Genomic DNA, 26,624 nt, shown 5'->3' on the forward strand with positions numbered 1-26,624 from the left:
ACAGTTGACGTCTTCTGCTATATGTTTTCTTACAAGTGTCACACTGAAATCGGTTTTCGCCAATGTGAATTGACTGGATGTGTCTAATCAAACATCTTTTCTGGCTAAATGTTTTCTTGCAAGTGTCACACTCAACTGACTTTTGACCAGTGTGAAGGGACTTGTGTTGACTCAAATTGCTTGAATGCCTAAACGATTTCTGGCAAATATTACACTTGAATGGTTTTTCGCCTGTGTGAATTAGGTTGGGTTCATTCAAACCTCTACCTTGATAAAAAGTTTTCTTGCTCGTTCCACACTCATATTTTAATATCGCCAGTGTGAATTAACTTGTGAACTTTCAAATCTCTTTGTCGATAAAAAGTCTTTTTGCAAATATCACACTCAAATGGCTTTTCGCCAATGTGAATTGACATGTGCCAGTTCAAACTACTTCGATGATTAAAAGTTTTCTTGCAGGTGTCACACTCAAATGGCTTTTCACCAGTGTGAACTAACTTGTGACTTTTCAAACTACTTTTTCGGTCAAAAGTTTTCTTGCAAATGTCGCACTCAAACGGCTTTTCGGCAGAGTGAATTAACTTGTGTCTCTTGAAATAGTACAGGTCTGTAAATATTTTCTTGCAAATTTCACATTCAAATGGCTCTTCACCAGTATGAATTAATTCGTGTTGTGTTAAACGGTATTTACGCTTAAATCTTTTCTGACAATATTTACACTTGAAAGGAAAATCGCCAGTGTGCATTAGCTCGTGTTGTCTTAAAGAGCTAAGATGCCTGAATGATTTCTTGCAAGTATTACACTCGTATGGTTTATCGCCAGTGTGAATGAGATTATGCATTTTCAAGGTGAAAGGGTCTCTAAATGTTTTCTTGCAAATTGTACACACACATGGATTCTGGCCAGAGTGAATTAACTGGTGTCTGGTCAAATGACCTAATTGACGAAATGTTTTCTGGCAAGTTGCACACTCGAATGGCTTTTCGCCAGTATGAATTAACCTGTGTAGATTCAATTTACTTAAAGAATTAAATCTTTTATTGCAGGTATCACACTCGAATGCCCCCTTATGAACCAACTTTTTACATTTTTCAACGTAAGCGGAGGCTTTAGTTGAGTGAGTGGTCTCGGTGTGTGTGCTCGTGTTATGTTCACTATACGCTTCAGTGGTGGGGAACAACACTGCACACTGAGCACAGTAACAGGTATTGTCCAATAGAGATGTATAACAGTCAGTTAGAATAATTTTAAGCTGCAAACACTGTTCAAATTCACAATACTGTTTACTTATCTTGCTTCTACCTGCTTCGGAGTTTATTGCCGCTGCCAAACCGGAATCAGGCTTTAGTTTCTCTTCATTATTAATAACATAATTAGCTACTTTGTCTGACGCATCTACATGTATCTTGCCGAGTATAATTCTGTTTCTGTAAAATGGCAACTCCTTTGATACAGCATTTTCTGATTCTTTCTTTATATCAGAAACTAAAATTTCAGATTCAGTCAAATTGTAGTTTTCAACAGTTGATGTGTCATCCATGTCCGTAGATAACACGTCAGGTTTGACATCTGTGTCATGCGCGCGGCACACGGTAGGAGGACTCCCACTGTTCTCCTCCAAAGTGCAACCCAGTTGGTAATCCTGTCTCATTGGAATTTCATTCCTTGTTGGGGTTTCTGAAAGGTACAGGTTGGGTTTAAATGATTGATGAATACCTTTATGGTGAATGTGAATGTGTTATCAAATAAAAATCAGAAAAGAGACTTGAGAAAGTTGTGAGGATTTTAACAGTTTTAGGAACAGCATTTTTCAACTTTCTTATTGTATACCTGAGGCCTAACATCGGAAAAGGTGTCAGTGCTTCGCTGCAGCCCTTTGCTAACCAGCACAGATGATATTGATGGGAATAAGTAAGTTATAATGAAAACAAAGCAGATAATGAGGGCCAAATGTCTATGGCGCCATGACCTGCAAGAGCAGCCATTGATGAAATATATACTGATGTGTAGTAGCCCATGACTACAGTATATCCTGGTGTAAACTTTATTATTATGAGGCATGGGATAACGAAAATAAATAAGTGCTGAAAGATCAAGTCTTCGTACTGTACTAGATGTTTCCCTCAAAGTCCTCAAACTAAGTATAATTTATAAAAGAAGTTAGATTTAAAAAATATTTTTCCCTCATTATCCCTGAATAAAAATAGATGTTTTTTAGTGAGTTGGCTGGTGGCTGGTTGGTTTGTGGCTGCAAAGTGGGTCAGATTTGGCTATTCTCTTTTATATGGAATGCCGTTTCTTAAATCGAGATTGGACACTTAATCTAGATTTAACTCTTTGGTGCATTTCACCCTTAGTCAACAGAACTGGTAAGTATCATACCTTCACTGACATCAAAATCAATGATTTCCCGTTTGAGGATGACAAGATCTGGAAACACGCTCCTCAAGGCGGGGTCGTCCAACAGATCATGCTCCTCTATGTCTATGTCATCCTCCATCTTATACTGCTCTCCTGTACTACTGAAACACGAAATATATGCAGACTTATAGAGCTTCCACTATGTTATTGTATTTTAGACGTTTCCTTATGTCTGCTAAGAAAAGTTGGTTCCTTTGCAGTCGTCAAATATGTATGGAATTTCGAATGTCAAAAAACCAATAATATAATGGACCGAGTATAAGTAGATTATAAAATGGTCTGACATGATGCACAAAGCCAACTAAATAAAGATAATGCAAGGAAGAAGAAGAAGTAGATTATTAATTACTTCAAATAAGTATATATCTACTATCTAGCATTTGTTATGATGCTGGCAGCAGAATCATCCTGTACAAAGAGATGTACCTAATAAGGGAAAACAGTGAAAACCTTAAAATTGAGAAGAATTGCTTTCAGATATTTCAACAGATATTTAGGTCAATAGCAAATATAATATAGTTACCTAGTTCGTTTAAATTTAGTGGCATTTTTTTGTGAAATTCATTCATAATGCACCTACTTACCTAGTATTTTTTATCAGATCCCTACTTATATAGTGCATTTTAAAACATGTGCAACGTCACCACATCAACTGAGCCTTCAGCCACTCACCACACTGCATTCTGTCGCATATTCACTCTTGTGTGTACGCAGCATACATGTCACTTAGCAAACAAATGGAGGAAAAAGCTAACCTCAACACTAGAAGTAAATAATTATGAAGGTTTTATAAAACTATTCTTACCCAATGGAAAGCGAAACTTTTTTCATAAGGCTATCGGTGAAATTAGCATTTATAAGCTTTGAGGGTGCTAATAGTTAAGAATATTTTTAGGTTTTTGACCAAAACATATCCAAATACCAATGACGAAGGGCAAAGTCGTCAATGTCGTCCAGGGGGGGGTCACTGCCTTAATGGCTGAACTTTTAGTAGAAGGTAGCGGCATCTCTTTATATTACTCTTATTACCAAAAAAGATGTAAGATGGCGTTATGAACAAGACCATAGAACAATAACAAGACACATAGATAAGTAGTATTTGAATGTCAACATTGTCGTGATCTATGGCTATTATGAAGAAATTGCGTGTCAGTGTCAGTTCAGTTGTCTTACAATGTCTCGCAAATAACATTTTTGTAATAAAAGCCTATACTCCCGGTATACTTATCGTTATTTATAAATTTTATATACCTACAAATAAAAATAAACATGGTGTGTTAAGAAAAAGCATCTTTATCCGCAAAAAGTGTTTTTATGAAATTCTTGTGACCTGACAGATTCCATATGGATCCGTTCCATGTGGTTCCACGGCACTGGCAAAGAGCGATCGACATCTTCATATCCGCTGAAGATTAAAATACTATGTGTACCAAACTGATAAATGTCGTCAAAGATTTGCCTCGCGAGGATAAATGATGCACTATTGGACGAAATGACTTTATCACCACAAGTGACAAGATTTGCTTCTCTTGGGAAACATAAACTAACAAAACATTAAGTGGTTTTCATGGTGAAAGGAATAAAAAAGGAATACACACACCCACTCGCATATTATTTTACAAGTGACATGAACAAAACTGAACTGAAACATTGTTATATGCGAGGTAATAAAGAATTATATAATAATTTGTTTTTTATTTATTGTTGCATGTAGGTAGGTACATAAATAGATTGAACTTACATTTAGCTAATAAATGTAATAACTGTTGTGTGTAACTACGTTAAGGCAAATATGTCTTATATCTTTATAGATTGAAGTTAATAGCCGGATCCCCACCAGACGATCCAACGCGATCCGATCGCGCGATCCAAGAATTCTTACATACTAAACTTCTTGGATCAGGCGATCGGATCGCATTGGATCGTTTGGTGGAGATCCGGCTATTAACTTGTGATAACAATATCTATATATATACAGGGTGTCCCAACAGGGCACCCTGTATGTATGTACAATGAGGCTGAGAAATATAAAGAGATGGCGTGGCGCTGTTCAGTATGACGTATAGAGTATGACAAAAAACTCCTCGAGATGCCACTCTTTTCAGAATTGTTTATTTTTTCTCTATGATGTCGTCATTGCCAAATACCGAAATATGACCGAAATACAAGCCAAGCTGTCATGTCATGTCATTGACATTTTGTTGTAAATGAAAGTACTCTGTGGTTGATGTATTAGTTTCACAGATTAAATATTTAATTTTTACCTCAACACCACCGCGCACCGCGCCGGACTGCTGCCTCACCCGAGGCCTCACACATGTTCCTTCTTGAGAGCTTCAACTTGCTGGTATTCTCGAGAGAAAGCAAGATAAAAAATTAAAAGTACCTACCTATTTAAAAAAAGGAACATTCATAACACCATTAAGGTCGTCTTGCACAACATGAGCCGTTTTCCTTGACAGCTGTCAGTTGAGTTTATGGGTAAGCCGATAGATGGCGTGAAAACGTAGTGTACCAACTGTCAAAAATTACATAGAGAGCAAAGAGTACTAAACTCAGAATAAGAACTCACTAGTTGTGATGGTGGTAGCGCGAGCCACAGATTAGACGAGCCGTCCTTCCGAGCCGATATGTGGCTTGTGGTGGCTTGGGATAGTGCTAAGTATTCTGTGAATAGTTCTACCCGCGCGAGAACAGATTTTCTATTTTTATTTATACGTAGGATCCCAAAGAAATACTTTCAAGACAAGATGAGACTGAATGCCGTCGCAACTTGTAAAAATATAGGAAATGGATTAAGGCGACTCGGATAAATGTGCGAAAAATTGATTATAAACTGCGAAAACATTCATGGTTGTGTTCGGATCATTTCCTACCAAGTGATTTTCATTCATCATCATCATCATCAGCCTATAGCAGTCCACTGTTGGACGTAAGCCTCTCCCAATGCAGGCCACTGTATGCGATCTTTAGCTTTCCGCATCCAATCATAAAGCCACCTTTCGCAAGTCGTCACCCCATCTAGCCGGAGGGCGTCCCACACTGCGATTGCCTAGTCGCGGCCTCCACTCTAGAACACGTTTAGCCCCATCGGTCATCGGTTCTTCGACAGATGTGACCAGCCCACTGCCACTTAAGCTTACTAACTCGGTGAGCTATGTCGGTGACTTTAGTTCTCTGTCGGATTACTTCGTTCCGGATGCGACCTTTCAGAGAGACTCCAAGCATAACTCTTTCCATAGCTCGCTGAGTGACATTCAGTTTGTGAACCAGTCCCACTGTAAGTGTCCACGTTTCAGCTCCATAGGTCATAACCGGTAGGACACACTGATCAATTCATTCAGGTAAGTAAAATAATTCGCGGTAATGTAAATTGACCATTGTTACATAACATGATATATTGTGTAGGTAGCAATCTAACATAATAAGCACTCAAGAGTTGCCCAACATGACCCATCAAGTAGGCTTGGGTTTAAATTCATTAAAAAGGATTTCAGCTGCATGTAGAGGTAAGTACAAACTTATAGTTTTTCACATTTTATATGCACTAGGCTGCTTGCTCAGTCAGTACCTACCTACACCTATATTTATCATAATATAATCTTAATTTATTATTAATCACTTACTTTTCTAACAAAGAAGATGAAAGGAAAATGCGGTTCCTTCACTTCAATATTTTCTTGGACTACACCCCAATACACCTAGAGAAAATATAAATAATGTACTCTGTAAATACTACTTATAGTGCCACAATCTTATCTGTTCCGGTGGTCAAAATGTGCAACTAACGATACGTCATTGTCAAACGTCATTTCATACTCTGTGCGTTATTTGAGTTGTCAATTTCTGCGAAGAGGCTGACGCTACGTTATTTAATTTGTTTTGTGATTTTCTGGGTGAAATAATGCCAAAAGCGCTGTAATGTGATGCAAGAAAAGTAGTACTATGTATATTGGCTTTTATGCAGGAAGAATAACATATTCAGGCGCCTTTAATTCCGTTTGAAAAATTGGAAGAACAAGTTGCAGCGGCTACAGGTTAGTGTTGCCAAATATGACGAATAATTTTACCCATATACTCCATGTAATTTTATTAAATATTTTCCCGAGAGCGGAGAGGCCCGTGCCCCAGCAGTGGGGACGGGATGGGTCGTGAATAGTCGTGATACTCTTGATGAAAAGTATATAATCTTAATTTTTCTTTGATTACAGGTGTGAGGACGTGACATGATACTTTAAATCTTAGGCAATATACCAAGAAGAATTTCTCGCACCTGCAGCGATTTTAGACGAAATAATGATGATTTATGACATGTCATTGTTTTCCCAACCTATCAAGAGTTGGCTGAAAGAAATTGCTTTTTGGCAATTAGCCTTTGGAAGGAGACCCGTGCCCCAGCAGTGGGGACGTGATGGGTCGTGATGATGATGTTGATGAATTAACCTTTGCACACTGTCTGAATTTCTTTTAATTGTATGCTCTTGTTTCTATTTACTTTAAAAATGTTAATTAAAGTGTTCAAAAATAATAATTAATAGTTTTTTAAAGTCGTATCTCGTTATTCCCACGACCCACATATATTACCTATACCATTGTAATCTAGATTTAATCTCCTATATCAGAACATAATCAGAACTAATTTTATTTCTGTTCGCCGTGGACCAATTTACTATACAACAAATGTCGTTTGATATATTATATCCTCTTTCATTTACTATCGACCCTATATTTTGATTTATCTATACTTATGAATGTACCTAATTATAAAAATAGGTAATAGCAGAAATGCATTGTCGTTTAAACCAGAAATAAGCAAAATTTAATCGATGGCATCACTGGATTCGATCACAGCGAAGTCGCCACCGGAACAGATAAGATTGTGGCACTATAGCTACGACACTTTGACATTTCGTTAGCCTCACAGAATAAGATGTGAGCTTATACAAAATCAAATCTGAGGGTTTGACAGTTGGTACAACTCAGACAACGCCATCTATTTCTCCAAAAATGAACTTCTTTTTTTTTAACAAACGCCTTGACCAAGTTGTGGATTGAGTCCTTTCTGCGTAACAACGTCCACTTGTCCTTTTGAGCCACTGTGAAATAGAAACATTCAACCACAGAGTACTTTTAAACAAAATGTCAATGTTCAATGTCAATGACATGACAGCTAGGCTTGCATCACGTAGTGTTAATAGTGTTATTTTCTCTATGGCTCAGCGTTGCCAGATCGTCCTAAAAGGTAAGACGATTTTCGTCCTATTTGACGCTGAACCGTCCCCTCGACGTCCCTTTGCATCCACCGTCCCTTTTAGGGCGCAATAAGTTCGGAGTATTTTAGTGAACGCGCTCATTTACTTTATTTTGCCCACTAGCTACGATGATCCGCAGATAAAAAAATCACGAAAAAAAACAGACACAATTAATAAACAAAACCCAACTGTCTAAAGTGTCAAAATAGGTTAACATTATCTAGAACGGAAAGCAAATAAAACGAGTTTTGTTTACTCTGTGGGTGTTCCATTTTATAGTTGACGAAAATCATAAGATTTCACAAAATTATTTCTCGAAATCTAAGTGCTTCCGCAGTACTTAGGTATAGTACTCATACAGATCTATCATCAAAAAAATCAACAGCTCATAACTCTTTATCGGCCTTATAAGATAAAACAGCCTTATTAATTTGATACACTTACAGATCGTAACTTTTTTTAAACCGTCCCTTTTTGTAAAGCTGCGTACACACCGGGCCAACGAACGGCCAACGAACGCCAACGGTTATCCCAACAATGGATATTTATCATACATAATACAGGGCAGATTGCAGCAACGAAGGTCAACGAAAAACGTTCGTTGGCGTTCGTTGGGCCGGTCTGTACGCGGCTTTAGAAACCGTCCGTTTTTAGGTAAAATACCGTCCGAAATGGTTCAATGGGACTGGCAACACTGCTATGGCTTGCATTGGGGTCATTTTGGGTATTTGGATGTGTTTTGGTCAAAAACCGAAAAATATTCTTAACTATTAGCACCCTCAAAGCTAATAAATGCTAATTTCACCGATAGTCTGCTGAATAAAGTGTTTCGCACTGCATTGGGTAAGAAAAGTTTCATAAAACCTTCATACTTCTGGTGTTGAGGTTAGCTTTTCCTCCATTTGTTTGCTAAATCTATGCTACACACAAGAGTGAATATGTGGCAGAATGAAGAGTTATCGGTGGCTGTAGGCTCAGTGGAAGTGAGAGAGCCTGCAGAGGTCTTTAATTAGCAGGTGGTAGGTGGTGAGGGCCTTCCTCAACAAATGCTAAATGAGTGTTTGTTTGTGGCCTCTTTTTAAAAACTATGAGTAGGTTCTTATCTTTTTAGCTCTAGATCTACTGGTACTTATAGTGAAAGTCTACAGTCTATATTTTTTTTTTTATTTGATCTATTAACCATTCTTGCGCCTTATGGTACTGGTATGAAATTATTTTAAATACTTACCATTATTTTCCACCTTTATCTGAAATAAATAATATGTATTATAAGGACTAGTTACTTATGTAGATACCTACTTACCTACTAAAATAATTTTTAATGTAGTTACTGTCATATGCAGTAGCATCCTACATCCTCACACTTTTGTATGAGTGGCTGGTTCTGCTTCCAGTCAACTTGATGTCATTTGTATATGAAGTAAGTACAAAATAAATGCAAATTTGAGTATAATTATGGCTCTTGTTTTAGTTGTACAAAACCACACTATAAGATGGAGGATGGCATGGACATAGAGGAACATGATCTGTTGAACAACCCTACTGTGAGGAGCGTGTTTCCAGATCTTGCCGTTCTCAAACAAGAAATTATTGATTTTGATATAAGTGAAGTTGCAGCACCAGGTTTGTAGTTTGAATGCTCTGTTAAGGTTATTTATATATACAATATGCTCGCATCTGTAATCCCTGGGAGGGAGAGTCCAAGGTTATGTTATGTGACTGCTATTTACTGTGATTTCTGTATTTATATTCCTTTAGTTTAGGTAGGCCTAGACCTGTGCTACCACACCACGCAGTTTGTTGTACTAACTACTTACTGAACAGTTGGACACCCTGTATAAATGAGGAAATATTATGCTGGCCTGATCAAAGTTTTCTAAGCTATGCTCATCTTCCATCGACATTCATTCATTGATGAATCAATGATGATGGAAGATGAGTATACCATAGGAGCGGGTAGCTTAGTCTGGTAAGCGCCCGCTTTTCACGCAAGAGATGCGGTTTCGAATCCCGGCGCTAACATGTACCAATGAGTTATTTTAACTCAAGTACAATGTATAACAGTCTTACGGTGACGGAAAACATCGTGAGTGATATGTGAACCCACCAACCCGCAGTGGACCAGCGTGGTGGGAAATAGTCCAAGCTTAGGAAGGCAGTTTAGACCCTGGGGATATGCATAAAGGTTCCACTCAGAGAGCCAGGTGCAGGTACTTACACCCCCACAGAGAATAGAATAGATTGGAAAAGAGTATAGGTACTTTTCATTTAACACAAAACATTTATTGACTTTGTCATGTCAACACTACTTTCAAATGAACCCTACATTGTAACATAAGGGGTAAGTACAACCAAAAAAAATCGTTACAATAATTTTAACATGTAGCACTCACACTTTCGTCCTACATTCTCCTGCAAACATTCATCATAGAACTCATTCTATCTACAAATACACCACTTTCTGGTGCTTCGGCGAGCAGGGAGCCGAGCGAGACGGCCGCGAAAATATGGTCATTGTTATGTAGTCAGCTACATAATTAGCTATACTCTCATATACCTTGTCAAACTATACTAAAAAACAACGTCAATGTTTGAATGAATGAATAGGCAGCTAGTGAGTTTGACAAGGTTCAAAAGTATATAGCTACAGTGCGACAAACTTATCTGTTCCGGTGAGAGCGAACTAAATTGATCCATATCTCATTACTTACTAATGAATTGTATATTGTAAAAGATTAGATGGGTTTATTAACACCGCAAGAGCGAATTAACAATACGAGCAAACTAAAAATCTTATAGAATTAAGAAATATTAAACATTTATGTGAGCTGTCACCGGAACAGATAAGTTTGTGGCACTGTACTTATGCAGCTGACTGTACTTCTAATCCAGTGGCTGACATAATTCCTGTCAACAAATTGAATGAAACTAACACTAACTTGGCTAACATTTTCACAGCAGTGACAAAGCACAGACCGTTTCTAGCGTTATTCAATACCACTATAAAGTAGAATGTTTATTTTACCTTCATTCAAGTCACACCCTAAGCACATTTATAGCTATCCCAATTAAACTTTATTGTACCTTTCAGAAACATTGACAACGTCGCCGCAAGTATCAAAGAGAAATGAAAACAAAAATCAACTACACAATTTAACGGTCTACAGTGGGGATCATCCTACCGAGTGCTCCACTCAAGACCTGGATGTTAAACCTTTCCACCTGTGTACTGACATGGATGACACAATAACTGTCAAGGGCAACAGTTTGACAGAATTTCATGAAGTTGAAACTGAAATCAAGAAGGAATCAGAGAATGTACCAAATGAATTGACATTTTACAGAAACAGAATTATACTCGGCAAGATACATGTAGATGAGTCTGATGAAGAACGAGAAGTTGATGCACCAGGTGACTGTAATAATGTTGTTAACAACAAAACAAACAATGATCAAGATTTGGCAGGCTCAATATACACTGATGAAAATAGAAGCATGAGGATAACTAAACAGGATTATGAAATGGAAAAATGTTTGAGAGCGAAAATTATTCTAACAAACTGTTATACAACTCTATTGAACCATAACTGTTACTGTGCTCAGTGTGCAGTGTTGTTCTCCAACACTGAAGCGTATAGTGAACATTACACAAACACACATACCGAGTCCACTCACTCACCTAAAGCCTCGGATTCTCTTGTGACACGTAAACAAATAATTTACTCTCATGTGAAGGAATTTGTGTGTGACACCTGCAAGAAGATATTCACTACGAAAAGGATATTGATACAGCATATGTTAATTCACAATGACGACAAGCCATTCGAGTGTGACATTTGCAAGAAAACATTTAACCAAATAAAAAATTTAAAGTCACACAAGTTACTTCACACTGGAGAAAAGCCATACATGTGCGGTAATTGCAAAAAATCGTTTAGGCACAGTAGTACTTTAAAAAACCACGAATTGATCCACACTGGGGAAAAGCTATTCCAGTGTGACATTTGCACGAAAACATTTTACCGAAGAAGTAATTTGAAGAGCCACAAGTTAGTTCACAGTGGCGAAATGCCATTCCAGTGTGAAATTTGTACGAAATCATTTAAACAAATAAATCATTTGAAGAGCCACAGGTTAGTTCACACTGGCGAAAAGCCATACAAGTGCGGTAATTGCAAAAAATCGTTTCGGCATTTTAGTACTTTGAAAGAGCACGAATTGATCCACACGGGAGAAAAGCCGTTCCAGTGTGACATTTGCAAGAAAACATTTAGGCATCGGGGCTCATGGAAAAACCATAAGGTAATTCACACTGGCGAAAAGCCATTCCAGTGTGACATTTGCACGAAATCATTTAACCATATAAATACTCTTAAGAGGCACAAATTATTTCTGCACAGCCGTATGATTCTGATGAGTCGGAAAAAATGAGAGATCCGGGAAACATGAGGGAACATAGTACATGACACGGCGTGAAACAGCGGGATGTCAGTGAGTGTCAGTGGGGCGCGCTGCGGGCGAGGGCTCGGCCTCCGCCTGTCCCCTCACTGCAGGCAGCGCCGGCGACGCACAGGCCGCGTTGTCGACACGCTCTCCTACACCCACATACAAGCGACTCCACCTACACTAACCACCTCAGTTCAGTCAGGGATCCCAAAAACAACAAACTGGACACACGCACTATATTATTGTTATTCCTAAACCTTAGTCGATCACATTATCCCGCACACTTATTCGGAGTACAACCTCTTTGCATTGCTAAGTTAACCATTAGTTGTTATTTAATTTTACCCACAGTTCGCGATAAAAATATCCAAACGAAGTCATACATTCATTGCTATTATTGTTATATACTATTTATAGAAATCGTTTCTCAATGCCTTCCCAAAATTTGAGTATTTATTATCAAAACACATGTGGCCTCAGGACCAAATGTCTACAACTTAGTCAAAACATACTTTGTAACAATTACGACGTTATTGTCATAACCGAAACTTGGCTCCACGAAGGTATTTTAGACGGGGAATTGTGTGATAATAGGTACAGCGTATTCCGTAGGGATCGAGACTTAGCGGCCTGTGATAAGCAAACGGGTGGAGGCGTCATGATTCTCGTGAAGCAGTCACTGGGAGCGGTGCGGAGTGAGCGCGGGCCGCCGCCGCCTACTGAGTTGTTATCAGTGACGTTACCGGCTCGCGCGCTCTCGGCTACCGCTGACTTACGTATAAGTGTAACGTACATTCCACCCGAAGTTCGTAGAATAACACTGGATACAGATATAGTGGTCGGGAATATAACTGCTTTCCGTGACGCGCACCCGCAATACAATCACCTAATTGTAGGTGATTTTAACATGCCGTGTATCAGCTGGGAGGCTACTACACCAACTATATTAAAACGGGGCCCAATTGAGATACAGGAAGCGGCATTAAATCTTACGGATAACTTCAGTATGCTGGGGATGTCTCATGTAACGTTATTTATTTCTTCCAAATAAATAACTTACATCATAATAATTAACTTCATAATTTCATTGCAAATTCCCTTTTTAAAAGTATCGACTTTATCGATAACTTATTCTTCGGCGTCGATAATTCTTCAAATTATCGACGCGTTCCCATCCCTAGTCAGCGAAGCGGTCTTTTGTTCGTGTCCCCACTATCGCGGCAACCCCACTCGGTGACCACTGGCTCTCGATCATTCGTCCACGGGCTACGGCATCGACTGCGCGTGACCCTACCTCACGGCAGTCCTCTAGGTGCCTAGCCCGCTCTAAAGTGTCGAATGACCTAGACCTTACCAGTGGTACCTTGTGCGTGTCTTCCCCAATATCGGGTAAGTGTGATCAGACTTGCTTAGCTCATTTTAGGAACCTATTTGTATTTTAAACTTGTTCTAATTGTGTTTTAAAGTGTTAATTAAAATTTGTCTAACGTAGCTTCCTTTTTACTTTTTATTCGCTTGCTTACGCGCTAGCTAACTTAACTTACTGCGCACTTATAACAGCCAAGATGGCGGATATGCAATTACGCATTATCATTTAGATGTTTCATCAGCTTTCCTGTTTCTTTTATTTTATCTTTTTGAATACGCTAGCTTGCCTAGATGCATTAAATACTTTTATCAAAATTATGCTGCAGCTAGTCTACCGCTTTCGGCCTTTCTTAATAATTTCTATATTATCTTTAATTTATGTTAGGTATTCCGTTCTGGTTTCCACTGCCGCCTCAATCAAGTTAGATTTAGGTGCTCTTCTGTAGGTTTTGATGACGGTATGTGGAACCTAGATGATAACTGTGTACTGATGCGTTGGATTTCTATCTATTCCAGGGTCCACGGTACGGTTTACCGACTCCGCGGTTCACCTACGTGGCTTCTACGGCTCGCCCTCTACGTGCTGGTTCGGCAACCCCCTACCTTCGTGTTGCTGACCACGCCGCGCAGCCGAGCTACACGCCACGCGCACGCAACGGCCACGTGACCTGCCTGCCTACCTACCTGGGCACTGGAGAAGAGGACTTCCACGCCGGTCGCGTTATCGGGATTCCACGCCGATACTCTTCGACTCAGGGGAGTCCCTATCCGTGCCAACTGAAAACTGACTGATCGTGTAGTATAGGCCTAACCCACGTTGACCTATAAATAAATTTGTGTCAAGCTGAACCCTGGCTTCTCATTTCTTCTCTCCTCTTAGCTAGCCATTTTTCAAAAGCGCGACACTCAATATAACACGTTAAAAAACACTTCTGGTAATACCTTGGACCTTGCGTTTTCTACCCTTCCGCTCGCAATTAACCGATGTGATTTCCCCTTCGTAAAAGAAGATCGACATCACCCTTCATTTACAGTGGAAGTTCTAGATCTTAAAATCGTACCGCTTAAGGACGCACCGACAACTAAACCTAATTTCCATAGAGGCGACTACGTCAGTCTAAATAAATGTTTTAATGGTGTCGACTGGCGCGAAACTTTAAATAATTCACTATCCGTTGATGAAATAGTTAGTAGATTTTACGACATCATAAACTGTAGCATCGCAAAACATGTACCTATTACTAAAAAAACAAATAAAAATAAGTATCCGTCATGGTATAGTTATGCCTTAATTAAAATAATAAAAGAAAAATCAAAAGCCCATTCACGATGGAAAAAGTTTAATAATAAATTGGATTATGATGAATTCACCTTATTGCGAAAAAGACAACACCGCGTTCAAAATGAATGTTTTATAAATTACACTAAACGCATAGAAGGTGAATTAATAAAACAGCCGAAAGCTTTCTGGTCATATATAAAATCCATGCGTGGAACATCTAACTACCCGAAATCAATGACGTACAGTAACAAAGAATACACTAACGGTAATGACATCTGCAATGCTTTCAACGATTTTTTCAAGAGTGTGTTTGGTGACCCAGCCGATAGTACTTTACCTTTAACTACGAATATTGAATATCTGGATTCCTTATCTCGACTGAGAATCTCAGCAGCAGCAGTAGAGAAATCTCTTGGTACACTTGATACAAACAAAGGTGCGGGCAGTGATAGTATCCCTTCTATCTTTTGGAATTAATGTGCAACCTCACTCTCAATGCCCATAGCTTTAATATTTAATCGTTCTCTGGATGAAGGCATATTCCCTCAAATATGGAAATCAGCACACATCGTCCCTATACATAAAAAAGGCTCCAGGTCGCTTGTTGAGCATTATAGGGGCATTTCTATATTAAATACTATCGGTAAGATCTTTGGAAAATTAGTGTACAATTCTATTTATCCCGTAATATCTCAACATATCCCGCAACAGCAACACGGTTTCCTAAGAAAACGCTCTACTGTCACCAACTTAGCATCATTTAGTAATTTTTTGCTCAACAACATGGATCACGGTGGTCAAGTTGATGTGATCTACACCGACTTCGAAAAAGCCTTCGATCGTGTGGATCACACCATACTTCTCCACAAACTCCAGATACTAGGGATCCACGGCGACCTTTTACGCTGGATAAAATCATATCTGACCAATCGCTCACAAGCAGTAGTGTTAGGCGGCTTCAGGTCCAACTTTGTCGGTATACCTTCTGGTGTACCGCAAGGATCACACTTAGGCCCTCTGTTTTATAACGCATATCTGTTTGATATAGACACAGCCTTCACATCTTCTAAACATCTATTGTACGCTGATGATAAAAAAATATTTTACAAAATACGCAACCTATAAGATCATGAAGCTGTTCAAGCAGACCTGGATGCCTTATATCGCTACTACCTAAATAACAAAATAACAGTTAATGTCAAAAAATGCATGTGTATTAGTTTCACTCGAAAACCTAAGCCCTCCTATTTCAATTACGCCTTTAATGGTAACACTATCGAGAGAGAGAATTTCTTCTCTCTGAGCATATAGACCACGTTGCTAACAAAGCATATAGGAATCTCGGGTTTGTACTGCGGTCTTGCAAACCATTTACTAACATAGGAGCTATCAAATCGGTTTATTACGCATATGTACGCAGTACTTTGGAATATGCTAGCACCATATGGTCTCCACATTATACCATCTACAAAGAACGGCTTGAAAAGGTACAGAAAGTCTTCATAAATCACCTTAACTTTCGTCTACGTAACTCCGCTAATTCCTACAAGGATGGTTGCCGTATCAATAACGTAAATACCTTAGAGGAACGACGTACGTTGCTTGACATGTGCTTCCTGCACGACCTCGTCCACGGGCGCGTGGACTGCGCGGAGCTGGTGGGCGGCGTGGCGTACTGCACGCCGCGCCGCCGCACGCGACACACGCCGCTGCTGCAGGTGCCATTCCACCATACCAACTACGCTACCAATGAACCCATCACACGTCTTACACGAACTTATAATAAAACATTTAGCAATATCGACATAACTATTCCTTCATACCAAATTCTCATTCAAATCCAGGATTCTTAATCAGTTGATCGAAAAGCAGTAAGATAAATTATGCCAATTGAACTAGTAAGTACTGCTTATAAATAAGTAGGTAAATTATGTAGTATTAATTGTATATATATGCAAGTATGTGCGTATGTGTGTATGTAGGTATATATGCATATACATATCACAATTATGAATAATAGTATAATAAAAATAAATATGTGTAGTGTAGTAATAAATTGTGATTATTTATATATAATAATTATCTTATACCTAACTATGTATTATATTATATTACATCTTTACATTATAATATTTATAACTTATAATCTCTTTAATCTTCTCATGTGTGCTTTTTATATGTATTTCGAAACAATAAGTTGAATTATGTAGGTATAGCTTTTCAGTTATGCTCATATATTTAAATTTAAGATTTTAAATTTGAAATAAAATAAAATTGTTAAATTGCACAGTGTGCACCTTTGTTACTATGCTGTTTATGAAGGAAAATTTGTAATTGGCCTTACTAAATAACGATGTAATAGTTTATAAGACTTTTGTATACGCTGTAAATTTTCTTAATAAATAAATAAATAAATAAAAGTTGCAATTCTGACATCGGCGCGGACGGTCGCTTTCTAGCGGCGCCGTCTGTAGCCGGAACAGTATCAAATGTCATTAATCGCTAGGTTAAAACAACTACCTACATGGTTCTTTTTTTTAAATATAATTATGGTATACCTAATACTGATGTTTGTTGTTTTCATATTTGTGGTACCTGTTGCTGTGCTAGTGCCGCGGTGGTACAGAGGGCCTTCGCAAGAGTGCGCCGCGCCGTCCTGTCCTCAGCAACTGTCCTGGCTTCTGTCCAGCTCAGCGCTTGCGCTCGCAGCTCGCCGTCAACTGTACGCCGCCATGTGTGCACCGACGACCGGGACACGGCGTCTGCGGCAGCTACTAGCTACTCATTCAAAGCTTGTTTTGTCATTACTCTTATGTGAATAAAATATTGGACAGTAACTACCTATATAATTTTAAAGAGTGATTTTAACTACAATGTACCTTGTATGAGTACCAGGATTAATTGTTTATTGTACCTCAACAATCAATAAATACCTACGCTAGAGAGTTTATTTGTAGTAGTGTTATAGAATGCGATCCAATTTTTTGGCGTTTTAAGAACAACGTACCGCCTGGTACCGCCCTTGCGTCCCCCGCACCTCGGCAACTTAACTGAGGGCCAAGTGTGGGTTTTTCATAACCGATTGAGCAGTGAAAATCGACATTTGTACGGTGCGGAGCTAGTGCAGCGCGTATACCGCTAGGTGGCGACTCTCTCACGCTACATAAATTCGCGTTTACTCGCCGCTATTCTAACGGAGTAAAAACTCGCACTCCCCATGCGGGTCAGCATGGAGACGGGGAGTTGAGTGCCACGTCTAGTGTATTGTTCCTCTGTGGCAATGTGTCTGACTATGCGGGGCTGCGGGGGACGCGGGGTCCTCACTAACTCTAGTAGGAAAGTAGTAACTAAGAAGATTTAATATCATTCCACTTAAGGCAGGCTTCATGCAGGATTAGGTATGATCTAGGTACATCAATATACATATAAAAGTACTTTTATGGAGTGAGAGAGTGAGGTGAGTCCAAGGCCGCTCCTCTGTCAAGCTATGAAATGCTACATGACAGCGCTGCTATAGGTGGCTATAGGTAAGTAACTACCAGCAAACTAAACAAAACTTGTAGTACAAGGAGGCGGAATATTACCTATCATGCAATGTTTTCTATCTAAAACTTCGCGTTGGAATTTCTATATATTTCAGTTAGCTGATAAACTTCGATACCGCGGTTATTTCATACAGTCCTGTACTGGTATTGAGTTCTCAGAGCCATCTGTTGTTTGTCATCAAAACTAGTCAATGATATCTACTTTGTTTGTCTTTCCTTTTAAAATTTACTTATAATTTTTATCTTGCTTTTACTCGAGAATACCTGCAAGTAAGAGCTCTCAAGAAGGAACATGTGAGGCCTCGGCTGTGGCGGCGGCATGGCGGCGGTGATGTTAATGTAAAAATGAAATTCTTAATCTGTGAAATTAAAACACAAACCACAGAGTACTTTCATTTACAAACAAAATGTCAATGATATATGACAGCTTGGCATAGAGAAAAAATAAATAATTGTGAAAAGAGTGCCATCTCAAGGAGTTTTTTGTCATACTCTATACGTCATACTGAACAGCGCCATCTCTTTATATTTCTCAGCCTCATTGTACATACATACAGGGTGCCCTGTTGGGACACCCTGCAGCCTTACTCCCAGCGATGAGTGGCTGAATCGATTTCACAAATATCGCTAATTTCTTACTCCCACCGCACATTTTTGCAGCTCATTGTGTTATGACGTCACGCAAACCGTTCAGTGAAAATTATAGCGTTACTAAGCCAGAAATTCGCACCACGAGCTCTTCACACAGAGTAGATTATAATGTCAAAATTGCACTGAGCCGCCCCTTTAAAAAAAGTTCCTATTCTTGCAACGCAAAGCCATTACAATGGCTAATTTTCCTATTTTTGTAAGAAAAAGAGCCTGTAATTATACCTACAAAGTGATGTGAAAGTAGTTACTGAGGATACGTGAGGTTTGCAAACCAGTCTCCCTGGATATTCAAAGGAGTTGACGGACAATTTGATTGAAGACTTTAGCTCCATGAAACTAGCTGATTTTAGCGTAACAAATAAGGTGAGTATCCACGAACATAATAGAGGTACATGTGAAAGTTTCTTCAACTAAAGGCGGTGATCCATTCGCGAGCAAAACCTCCAATAACCTCTAAGTCCGCGGTCTAAAAAACCTCCAACGAGGTTACAAAAAGAAGGTTTGCTGAAGTAAATTGACAAAGACCCTTGGTCTGGAAGCACGCCACGACTTTGCCAATGATGAGTGTAGACTGTTTGGTTCGCTAATGGATCACCAACGAGATTCGACAAGCCAACAAGCAACAATCTATACCGTCGCCTCGCCAGTGGATGACCGCCTTAACACTCATGTTCTTAAGGCATGAAGAAGAAGCCTTAAAGGAAATATCCTTCAAAACAAAGACAAACCTTATTTTACCATTGTTGTAGTCCTATGGCACCCCAGAGGTGTCATAACATCTGCCACCTATCTTTGTTTAAACCACCTATGTTTGGTCTCGCTCCAGCTAAGTCCAGTGGCTAACAATATATACCTACTAATAATAATAATAATAAGATAAACCTTCCTATACTATCATAATGTCTGTAACCTAAACCCCATGATACTAACCAGAATTTTGGTATTTGTAGGTTTTTACTGCGTTGCAACTGGCTCCAGACTGGAATTTATAACGGCTTGAAAAGGTACAGAAAGTCTTCATAAATCACCTTAACTTTCGTCTACGTAACTCCGCTAATTCCTACAAGGATGGTTGCCGTATCAATAACGTAAATACCTTAGAGGAACGACGTACGTTGCTTGACATGTGCTTCCTGCACGACCTCGTCCACGGGCGCGTGGACTGCGCGGAGCTGGTGGGCGGCGTGGCGTACTGCACGCCGCGCCGCCGCACGCGACACACGCCGCTGCTGCAGGTGCCATTCCACCATACCAACTACGCTACCAATGAACCCATCACACGTCTTACACGAACTTATAATAAAACATTTAGCAATATCGACATAACTATTCCTTCATACCAAATTCTCATTCAAATCCAGGATTCTTAATCAGTTGATCGAAAAGCAGTAAGATAAATTATGCCAATTGAACTAGTAAGTACTGCTTATAAATAAGTAGGTAAATTATGTAGTATTAATTGTATATATATGCAAGTATGTGCGTATGTGTGTATGTAGGTATATATGCATATACATATCACAATTATGAATAATAGTATAATAAAAATAAATATGTGTAGTGTAGTAATAAATTGTGATTATTTATATATAATAATTATCTTATACCTAACTATGTATTATATTATATTACATCTTTACATTATAATATTTATAACTTATAATCTCTTTAATCTTCTCATGTGTGCTTTTTATATGTATTTCGAAACAATAAGTTGAATTATGTAGGTATAGCTTTTCAGTTATGCTCATATATTTAAATTTAAGATTTTAAATTTGAAATAAAATAAAATTGTTAAATTGCACAGTGTGCACCTTTGTTACTATGCTGTTTATGAAGGAAAATTTGTAATTGGCCTTACTAAATAACGATGTAATAGTTTATAAGACTTTTGTATACGCTGTAAATTTTCTTAATAAATAAATAAATAAATAAAAGTTGCAATTCTGACATCGGCGCGGACGGTCGCTTTCTAGCGGCGCCGTCTGTAGCCGGAACAGTATCAAATGTCATTAATCGCTAGGTTAAAACAACTACCTACATGGTTCTTTTTTTTAAATATAATTATGGTATACCTAATACTGATGTTTGTTGTTTTCATATTTGTGGTACCTGTTGCTGTGCTAGTGCCGCGGTGGTACAGAGGGCCTTCGCAAGAGTGCGCCGCGCCGTCCTGTCCTCAGCAACTGTCCTGGCTTCTGTCCAGCTCAGCGCTTGCGCTCGCAGCTCGCCGTCAACTGTACGCCGCCATGTGTGCACCGACGACCGGGACACGGCGTCTGCGGCAGCTACTAGCTACTCATTCAAAGCTTGTTTTGTCATTACTCTTATGTGAATAAAATATTGGACAGTAACTACCTATATAATTTTAAAGAGTGATTTTAACTACAATGTACCTTGTATGAGTACCAGGATTAATTGTTTATTGTACCTCAACAATCAATAAATACCTACGCTAGAGAGTTTATTTGTAGTAGTGTTATAGAATGCGATCCAATTTTTTGGCGTTTTAAGAACAACGTACCGCCTGGTACCGCCCTTGCGTCCCCCGCACCTCGGCAACTTAACTGAGGGCCAAGTGTGGGTTTTTCATAACCGATTGAGCAGTGAAAATCGACATTTGTACGGTGCGGAGCTAGTGCAGCGCGTATACCGCTAGGTGGCGACTCTCTCACGCTACATAAATTCGCGTTTACTCGCCGCTATTCTAACGGAGTAAAAACTCGCACTCCCCATGCGGGTCAGCATGGAGACGGGGAGTTGAGTGCCACGTCTAGTGTATTGTTCCTCTGTGGCAATGTGTCTGACTATGCGGGGCTGCGGGGGACGCGGGGTCCTCACTAACTCTAGTAGGAAAGTAGTAACTAAGAAGATTTAATATCATTCCACTTAAGGCAGGCTTCATGCAGGATTAGGTATGATCTAGGTACATCAATATACATATAAAAGTACTTTTATGGAGTGAGAGAGTGAGGTGAGTCCAAGGCCGCTCCTCTGTCAAGCTATGAAATGCTACATGACAGCGCTGCTATAGGTGGCTATAGGTAAGTAACTACCAGCAAACTAAACAAAACTTGTAGTACAAGGAGGCGGAATATTACCTATCATGCAATGTTTTCTATCTAAAACTTCGCGTTGGAATTTCTATATATTTCAGTTAGCTGATAAACTTCGATACCGCGGTTATTTCATACAGTCCTGTACTGGTATTGAGTTCTCAGAGCCATCTGTTGTTTGTCATCAAAACTAGTCAATGATATCTACTTTGTTTGTCTTTCCTTTTAAAATTTACTTATAATTTTTATCTTGCTTTTACTCGAGAATACCTGCAAGTAAGAGCTCTCAAGAAGGAACATGTGAGGCCTCGGCTGTGGCGGCGGCATGGCGGCGGTGATGTTAATGTAAAAATGAAATTCTTAATCTGTGAAATTAAAACACAAACCACAGAGTACTTTCATTTACAAACAAAATGTCAATGATATATGACAGCTTGGCATAGAGAAAAAATAAATAATTGTGAAAAGAGTGCCATCTCAAGGAGTTTTTTGTCATACTCTATACGTCATACTGAACAGCGCCATCTCTTTATATTTCTCAGCCTCATTGTACATACATACAGGGTGCCCTGTTGGGACACCCTGCAGCCTTACTCCCAGCGATGAGTGGCTGAATCGATTTCACAAATATCGCTAATTTCTTACTCCCACCGCACATTTTTGCAGCTCATTGTGTTATGACGTCACGCAAACCGTTCAGTGAAAATTATAGCGTTACTAAGCCAGAAATTCGCACCACGAGCTCTTCACACAGAGTAGATTATAATGTCAAAATTGCACTGAGCCGCCCCTTTAAAAAAAGTTCCTATTCTTGCAACGCAAAGCCATTACAATGGCTAATTTTCCTATTTTTGTAAGAAAAAGAGCCTGTAATTATACCTACAAAGTGATGTGAAAGTAGTTACTGAGGATACGTGAGGTTTGCAAACCAGTCTCCCTGGATATTCAAAGGAGTTGACGGACAATTTGATTGAAGACTTTAGCTCCATGAAACTAGCTGATTTTAGCGTAACAAATAAGGTGAGTATCCACGAACATAATAGAGGTACATGTGAAAGTTTCTTCAACTAAAGGCGGTGATCCATTCGCGAGCAAAACCTCCAATAACCTCTAAGTCCGCGGTCTAAAAAACCTCCAACGAGGTTACAAAAAGAAGGTTTGCTGAAGTAAATTGACAAAGACCCTTGGTCTGGAAGCACGCCACGACTTTGCCAATGATGAGTGTAGACTGTTTGGTTCGCTAATGGATCACCAACGAGATTCGACAAGCCAACAAGCAACAATCTATACCGTCGCCTCGCCAGTGGATGACCGCCTTAACACTCATGTTCTTAAGGCATGAAGAAGAAGCCTTAAAGGAAATATCCTTCAAAACAAAGACAAACCTTATTTTACCATTGTTGTAGTCCTATGGCACCCCAGAGGTGTCATAACATCTGCCACCTATCTTTGTTTAAACCACCTATGTTTGGTCTCGCTCCAGCTAAGTCCAGTGGCTAACAATATATACCTACTAATAATAATAATAATAAGATAAACCTTCCTATACTATCATAATGTCTGTAACCTAAACCCCATGATACTAACCAGAATTTTGGTATTTGTAGGTTTTTACTGCGTTGCAACTGGCTCCAGACTGGAATTTATAACCAAGACTAAATATTCAAGTGCCTATCTGAAGTACTTAACAACAAGTTGTATTAAGATCTTATGAAGTTAATACCTACATAAGAAACTAAATTGGCATATCATTCTGCTACTGAGTAAGTCACTTAAGCTGATTTCAATTTACTTATTTGTAACAAAAAAACCCTAGCACAAACACTTTAATTTTATGATGCACTGACAGTATGAAAAATAATTTACTTGGCTTGCTTATCTAGATTCTATCTATAAAATATTATTCTATAAAATATTATTTGATTCATCTGTTTTCTAAGTACCTTACGATTAAACTGTAGTGCTGCGGTGGGTATCTTTTGTAGTAAAAAAATATACCTATGCTGGCTCAATCTCCACCTACTACAGAAACAAGACTATCTATTCTTGGACCAACAGAACACCTATCTCAGCTATTGGAACACCCAGGCTTGCTGCTCCATTTTACTCGAGAGCTAGGCTGGCTGAGCTGAAATTAAGGGGATATGTACAAAGGTTCCACTCAAGAGAGCCACATACAGGAGCTTCACCACCTCTCAGAATAGAATAGAAAATCTACTAAATAAAGTTGTATCAATACCTTGATAGTACAGTCAGCAATAGATATTTATGCCACCCCAGTAACAAAAATTTGATCCTCATGGGTGGAATAATAATATTTTATCTATACTTACTAAACTTAAGTATTACTTACCTTAATATTAGTTATCATTATTTTCCATGTTACATAAATATTACCTATCAGTGGTCATAATATCTAAGGGCTTGCGTTGGGGTGGCATACATATCTCTTTGGTTGACTGTACAATATATTATTATTATATCCTAACCTATAGAATTACTATTAATCTATATTTCTATCTTATTTCAGATAATCAAAAAGCAGTTTTTTAGCTAATAGAAGAGAACCTTATGCTTGATATTTCAGAACACTAATAATAATTGTGATGTGATTTAATATGATACTTAATAAACACAAAATACAGCAAAAACCATGTTTCATTTCATTATTTACCTGTTGATGTTGCACTTGACTAAGAGGTCATTCATGATCCTATTCATTTATAAAGGCTTGATAGGAAGTATTCCTTCTTAAGAGTCCGGCAATGATAACATTGCCACATGGAAGAATTGTATAAGTATGTAATAACATTGTAAGTTGTACTTTTAATATATGGATACCTTACCTGTTGCAATGTTATACCCTTGCTATTTCACCAACTGAGCAGAGTGGCAAGACAGTACTCTTGGCCGATCTTAAGCCATTCCGTGGATCACTATTTAACAGAGTGCTCAGCGGAGGACACTGTCTCGGGCCGCTCTACTTGGTGGTGTAATCAGGGTGTTAGCATTATCTGCTTTATGAAGATTAGGTAGATACATTTTTTATGTTTAAAGCAGGGTTTACTTACATGATAACATTGTGTTTTTACATAAGCAGACACTTGGTCCATGCATAATGTTACAATACAACTCTTATTACTGCTTTTTCTTAGAACTGCTTTAAACATAAAGAATAAAAAATAAAACAGCCGCATTCAACTTTTAATATGATTAATACATTACGAGTAATCGTTTATAGAGTTTACAATGCATGAGTCTAATAAGTACATACCTAAACTATGATTACTTACGACTTACGAACTTTTGGATTTCGATATGATTATGGAATTGTATTAAGTATGTGGTTGAAAGCACGATCTTAGAGTATGGGTTTGCACTTATTATTCAGAAATATTATCACGGTACTAGATATTGTCAGTATTTCACTATAATTGTAGGTTATGTTGAGTATTTTTTCAATAAATTTCCGCCTTGATTTAAAACTTTCACAAGATATTTCCTTGGCTATACGGTGACACGCAACGTCTTCTTCTTCTTTCTGTAAACAATGATTGATAGTTTAATATCTATAACTTTGTAACAAATTATCGTAATATTTTATCGGTCTATTTTATAAATCGAGTCGATCTGAGTCTGCAACTTAACCACTCCATCAGAATACTATACTTACGTCATATTATTATGTATTTAGTGCACAAATATCTATTTAAATAAGGAAATTCCATGTGTAATTTTGTTTCATTGTTATTGTATGTTGTATCATTGTATGAATGAATTTCACAGGTTCACAGAGTATTTTGATTTTTAGTTTGAATGCGTTCAAAAGCCCCTAATTTCAAATTTTAACGTTTACAAACTTAAGTTTTTGTGAATAATAAGTAAAAAATGGCATGAGTGATAACTTTAAACTAGTGTTTAATAAGTATTTTAATTAATATTTTACTAACATTGAAAAAATAAAAACATAATATGGACTGATGATTACCGGATTTCTTATTTCAAGCTTCGCTAGTACTTCGAACGCACACCAATTTTTTCCTTGTCAGAGCGAGAAAAAACACAAGATCTTATACAATTTTATAGAGCGACATCTCTTTCTTTCACCTCTATTGAAATACGATCGCAACATCGGCCTGATATCGGCTTACTTCGGCTACCGTTTCAAAAATAATCACTAGTCGTTTCTTGATATATTTTCTACGTTGTCCCTGCAGCCTTACTCCCAGCGATTAATAGTTGCTATCCAAAAAAGCCAATTAAAACTCAGTTCAAAAATTTAGGCCGATTCAGTTGGTACCACCACCTCGGTTTTGACTGAGCCGCGGACCAGGGACAACGTAGAAAATATATCAAGAAACGACTAGTGATTATTTTTGAAACGGTAGCCGAATTAAGCCGATATCAGGCCGATGTTGCGATCGTATTTCAATAGAGGTGAAAGAAAGAGATGTCGCTCTATAAAATTGTATAAGATCTTGTGTTTTTTCTCGCTCTGACAAGGAAAAAATTGGTGTTCGTTCGTAGTACTAGCGAAGCTTGAAATAAGAAATCCGGTAATCATCAGTCCATATTATGTTTTTATTTTTTCAATGTTAGTAA

At 38.4% G+C, this 26,624-nt stretch overlaps 2 protein-coding genes and 2 long non-coding RNA genes across 10 annotated transcripts in view; 2 read left to right on the plus strand and 2 right to left on the minus strand.

Annotated features, from left to right (window-relative positions):
• Positions 1-295: 295 nt before the first annotated feature.
• On the minus strand, positions 296-3,376 carry LOC125489140 (zinc finger protein 681-like). 2 transcript variants are annotated; one of them, XM_048623988.1, is made up of 3 exons: positions 3,228-3,376; positions 2,384-2,523; positions 296-1,678 (listed from the first exon to the last, which is right to left on the minus strand). In XM_048623988.1, the coding sequence occupies exons 1-3, from the start codon at positions 3,251-3,253 to the stop codon at positions 300-302; spliced, it is 1,545 nt and encodes a 514-aa protein (XP_048479945.1). In that variant the 5' UTR covers positions 3,254-3,376; the 3' UTR covers positions 296-299. The 2 variants fall into 2 exon arrangements, with proteins under 2 accessions (XP_048479945.1, XP_048479944.1); XM_048623987.1 differs by having other exon boundaries at positions 2,384-2,529; positions 3,228-3,370.
• A 4,937-nt stretch (positions 3,377-8,313) lies between these two features.
• LOC125489134 (zinc finger protein ZFP2-like) overlaps positions 8,314-26,624 on the plus strand; it is a 32,552-nt gene continuing 14,241 nt past the window's right edge. The window contains exons 1-4 of one of the 4 annotated variants that reach the window (XM_048623942.1): positions 8,331-8,517; positions 9,146-9,297; positions 10,766-11,725; positions 11,978-12,312. In XM_048623942.1, the coding sequence (XP_048479899.1) occupies positions 9,168-9,297; positions 10,766-11,725; positions 11,978-12,105 (1,218 nt within the window). In that variant the 5' untranslated portion in view covers positions 8,331-8,517; positions 9,146-9,167 and the 3' untranslated portion in view covers positions 12,106-12,312. Of the gene's footprint in view, positions 8,560-9,145; positions 9,298-10,765; positions 12,313-26,624 lie in introns of those variants that run through there. The other 3 variants (XM_048623941.1, XM_048623940.1, XM_048623939.1) reach the window with 3 other exon arrangements.
• Positions 22,729-24,728, plus strand: LOC125489154. Of its 3 annotated transcripts, none has more exons than XR_007266767.1 (3): positions 22,861-23,042; positions 23,630-23,785; positions 24,553-24,728. It is a non-coding gene; the product is annotated as an uncharacterized LOC125489154 (long non-coding RNA). The 3 variants fall into 3 exon arrangements; XR_007266766.1 differs by lacking the exon at positions 24,553-24,728 and adding an exon at positions 24,095-24,352; XR_007266765.1 differs by lacking the exon at positions 24,553-24,728 and having other exon boundaries at positions 22,729-23,042; positions 23,630-23,793.
• Positions 25,213-25,750, minus strand: LOC125489161. Its single transcript, XR_007266774.1, has 2 exons — positions 25,696-25,750; positions 25,213-25,563 (listed from the first exon to the last, which is right to left on the minus strand). It is a non-coding gene; the product is annotated as an uncharacterized LOC125489161 (long non-coding RNA).

This window comes from Plutella xylostella, chromosome 11 (genome assembly GCF_932276165.1).
Source record: "Plutella xylostella chromosome 11, ilPluXylo3.1, whole genome shotgun sequence".
In the NCBI taxonomy this organism is placed as follows: domain Eukaryota; kingdom Metazoa; phylum Arthropoda; class Insecta; order Lepidoptera; family Plutellidae; genus Plutella; species Plutella xylostella.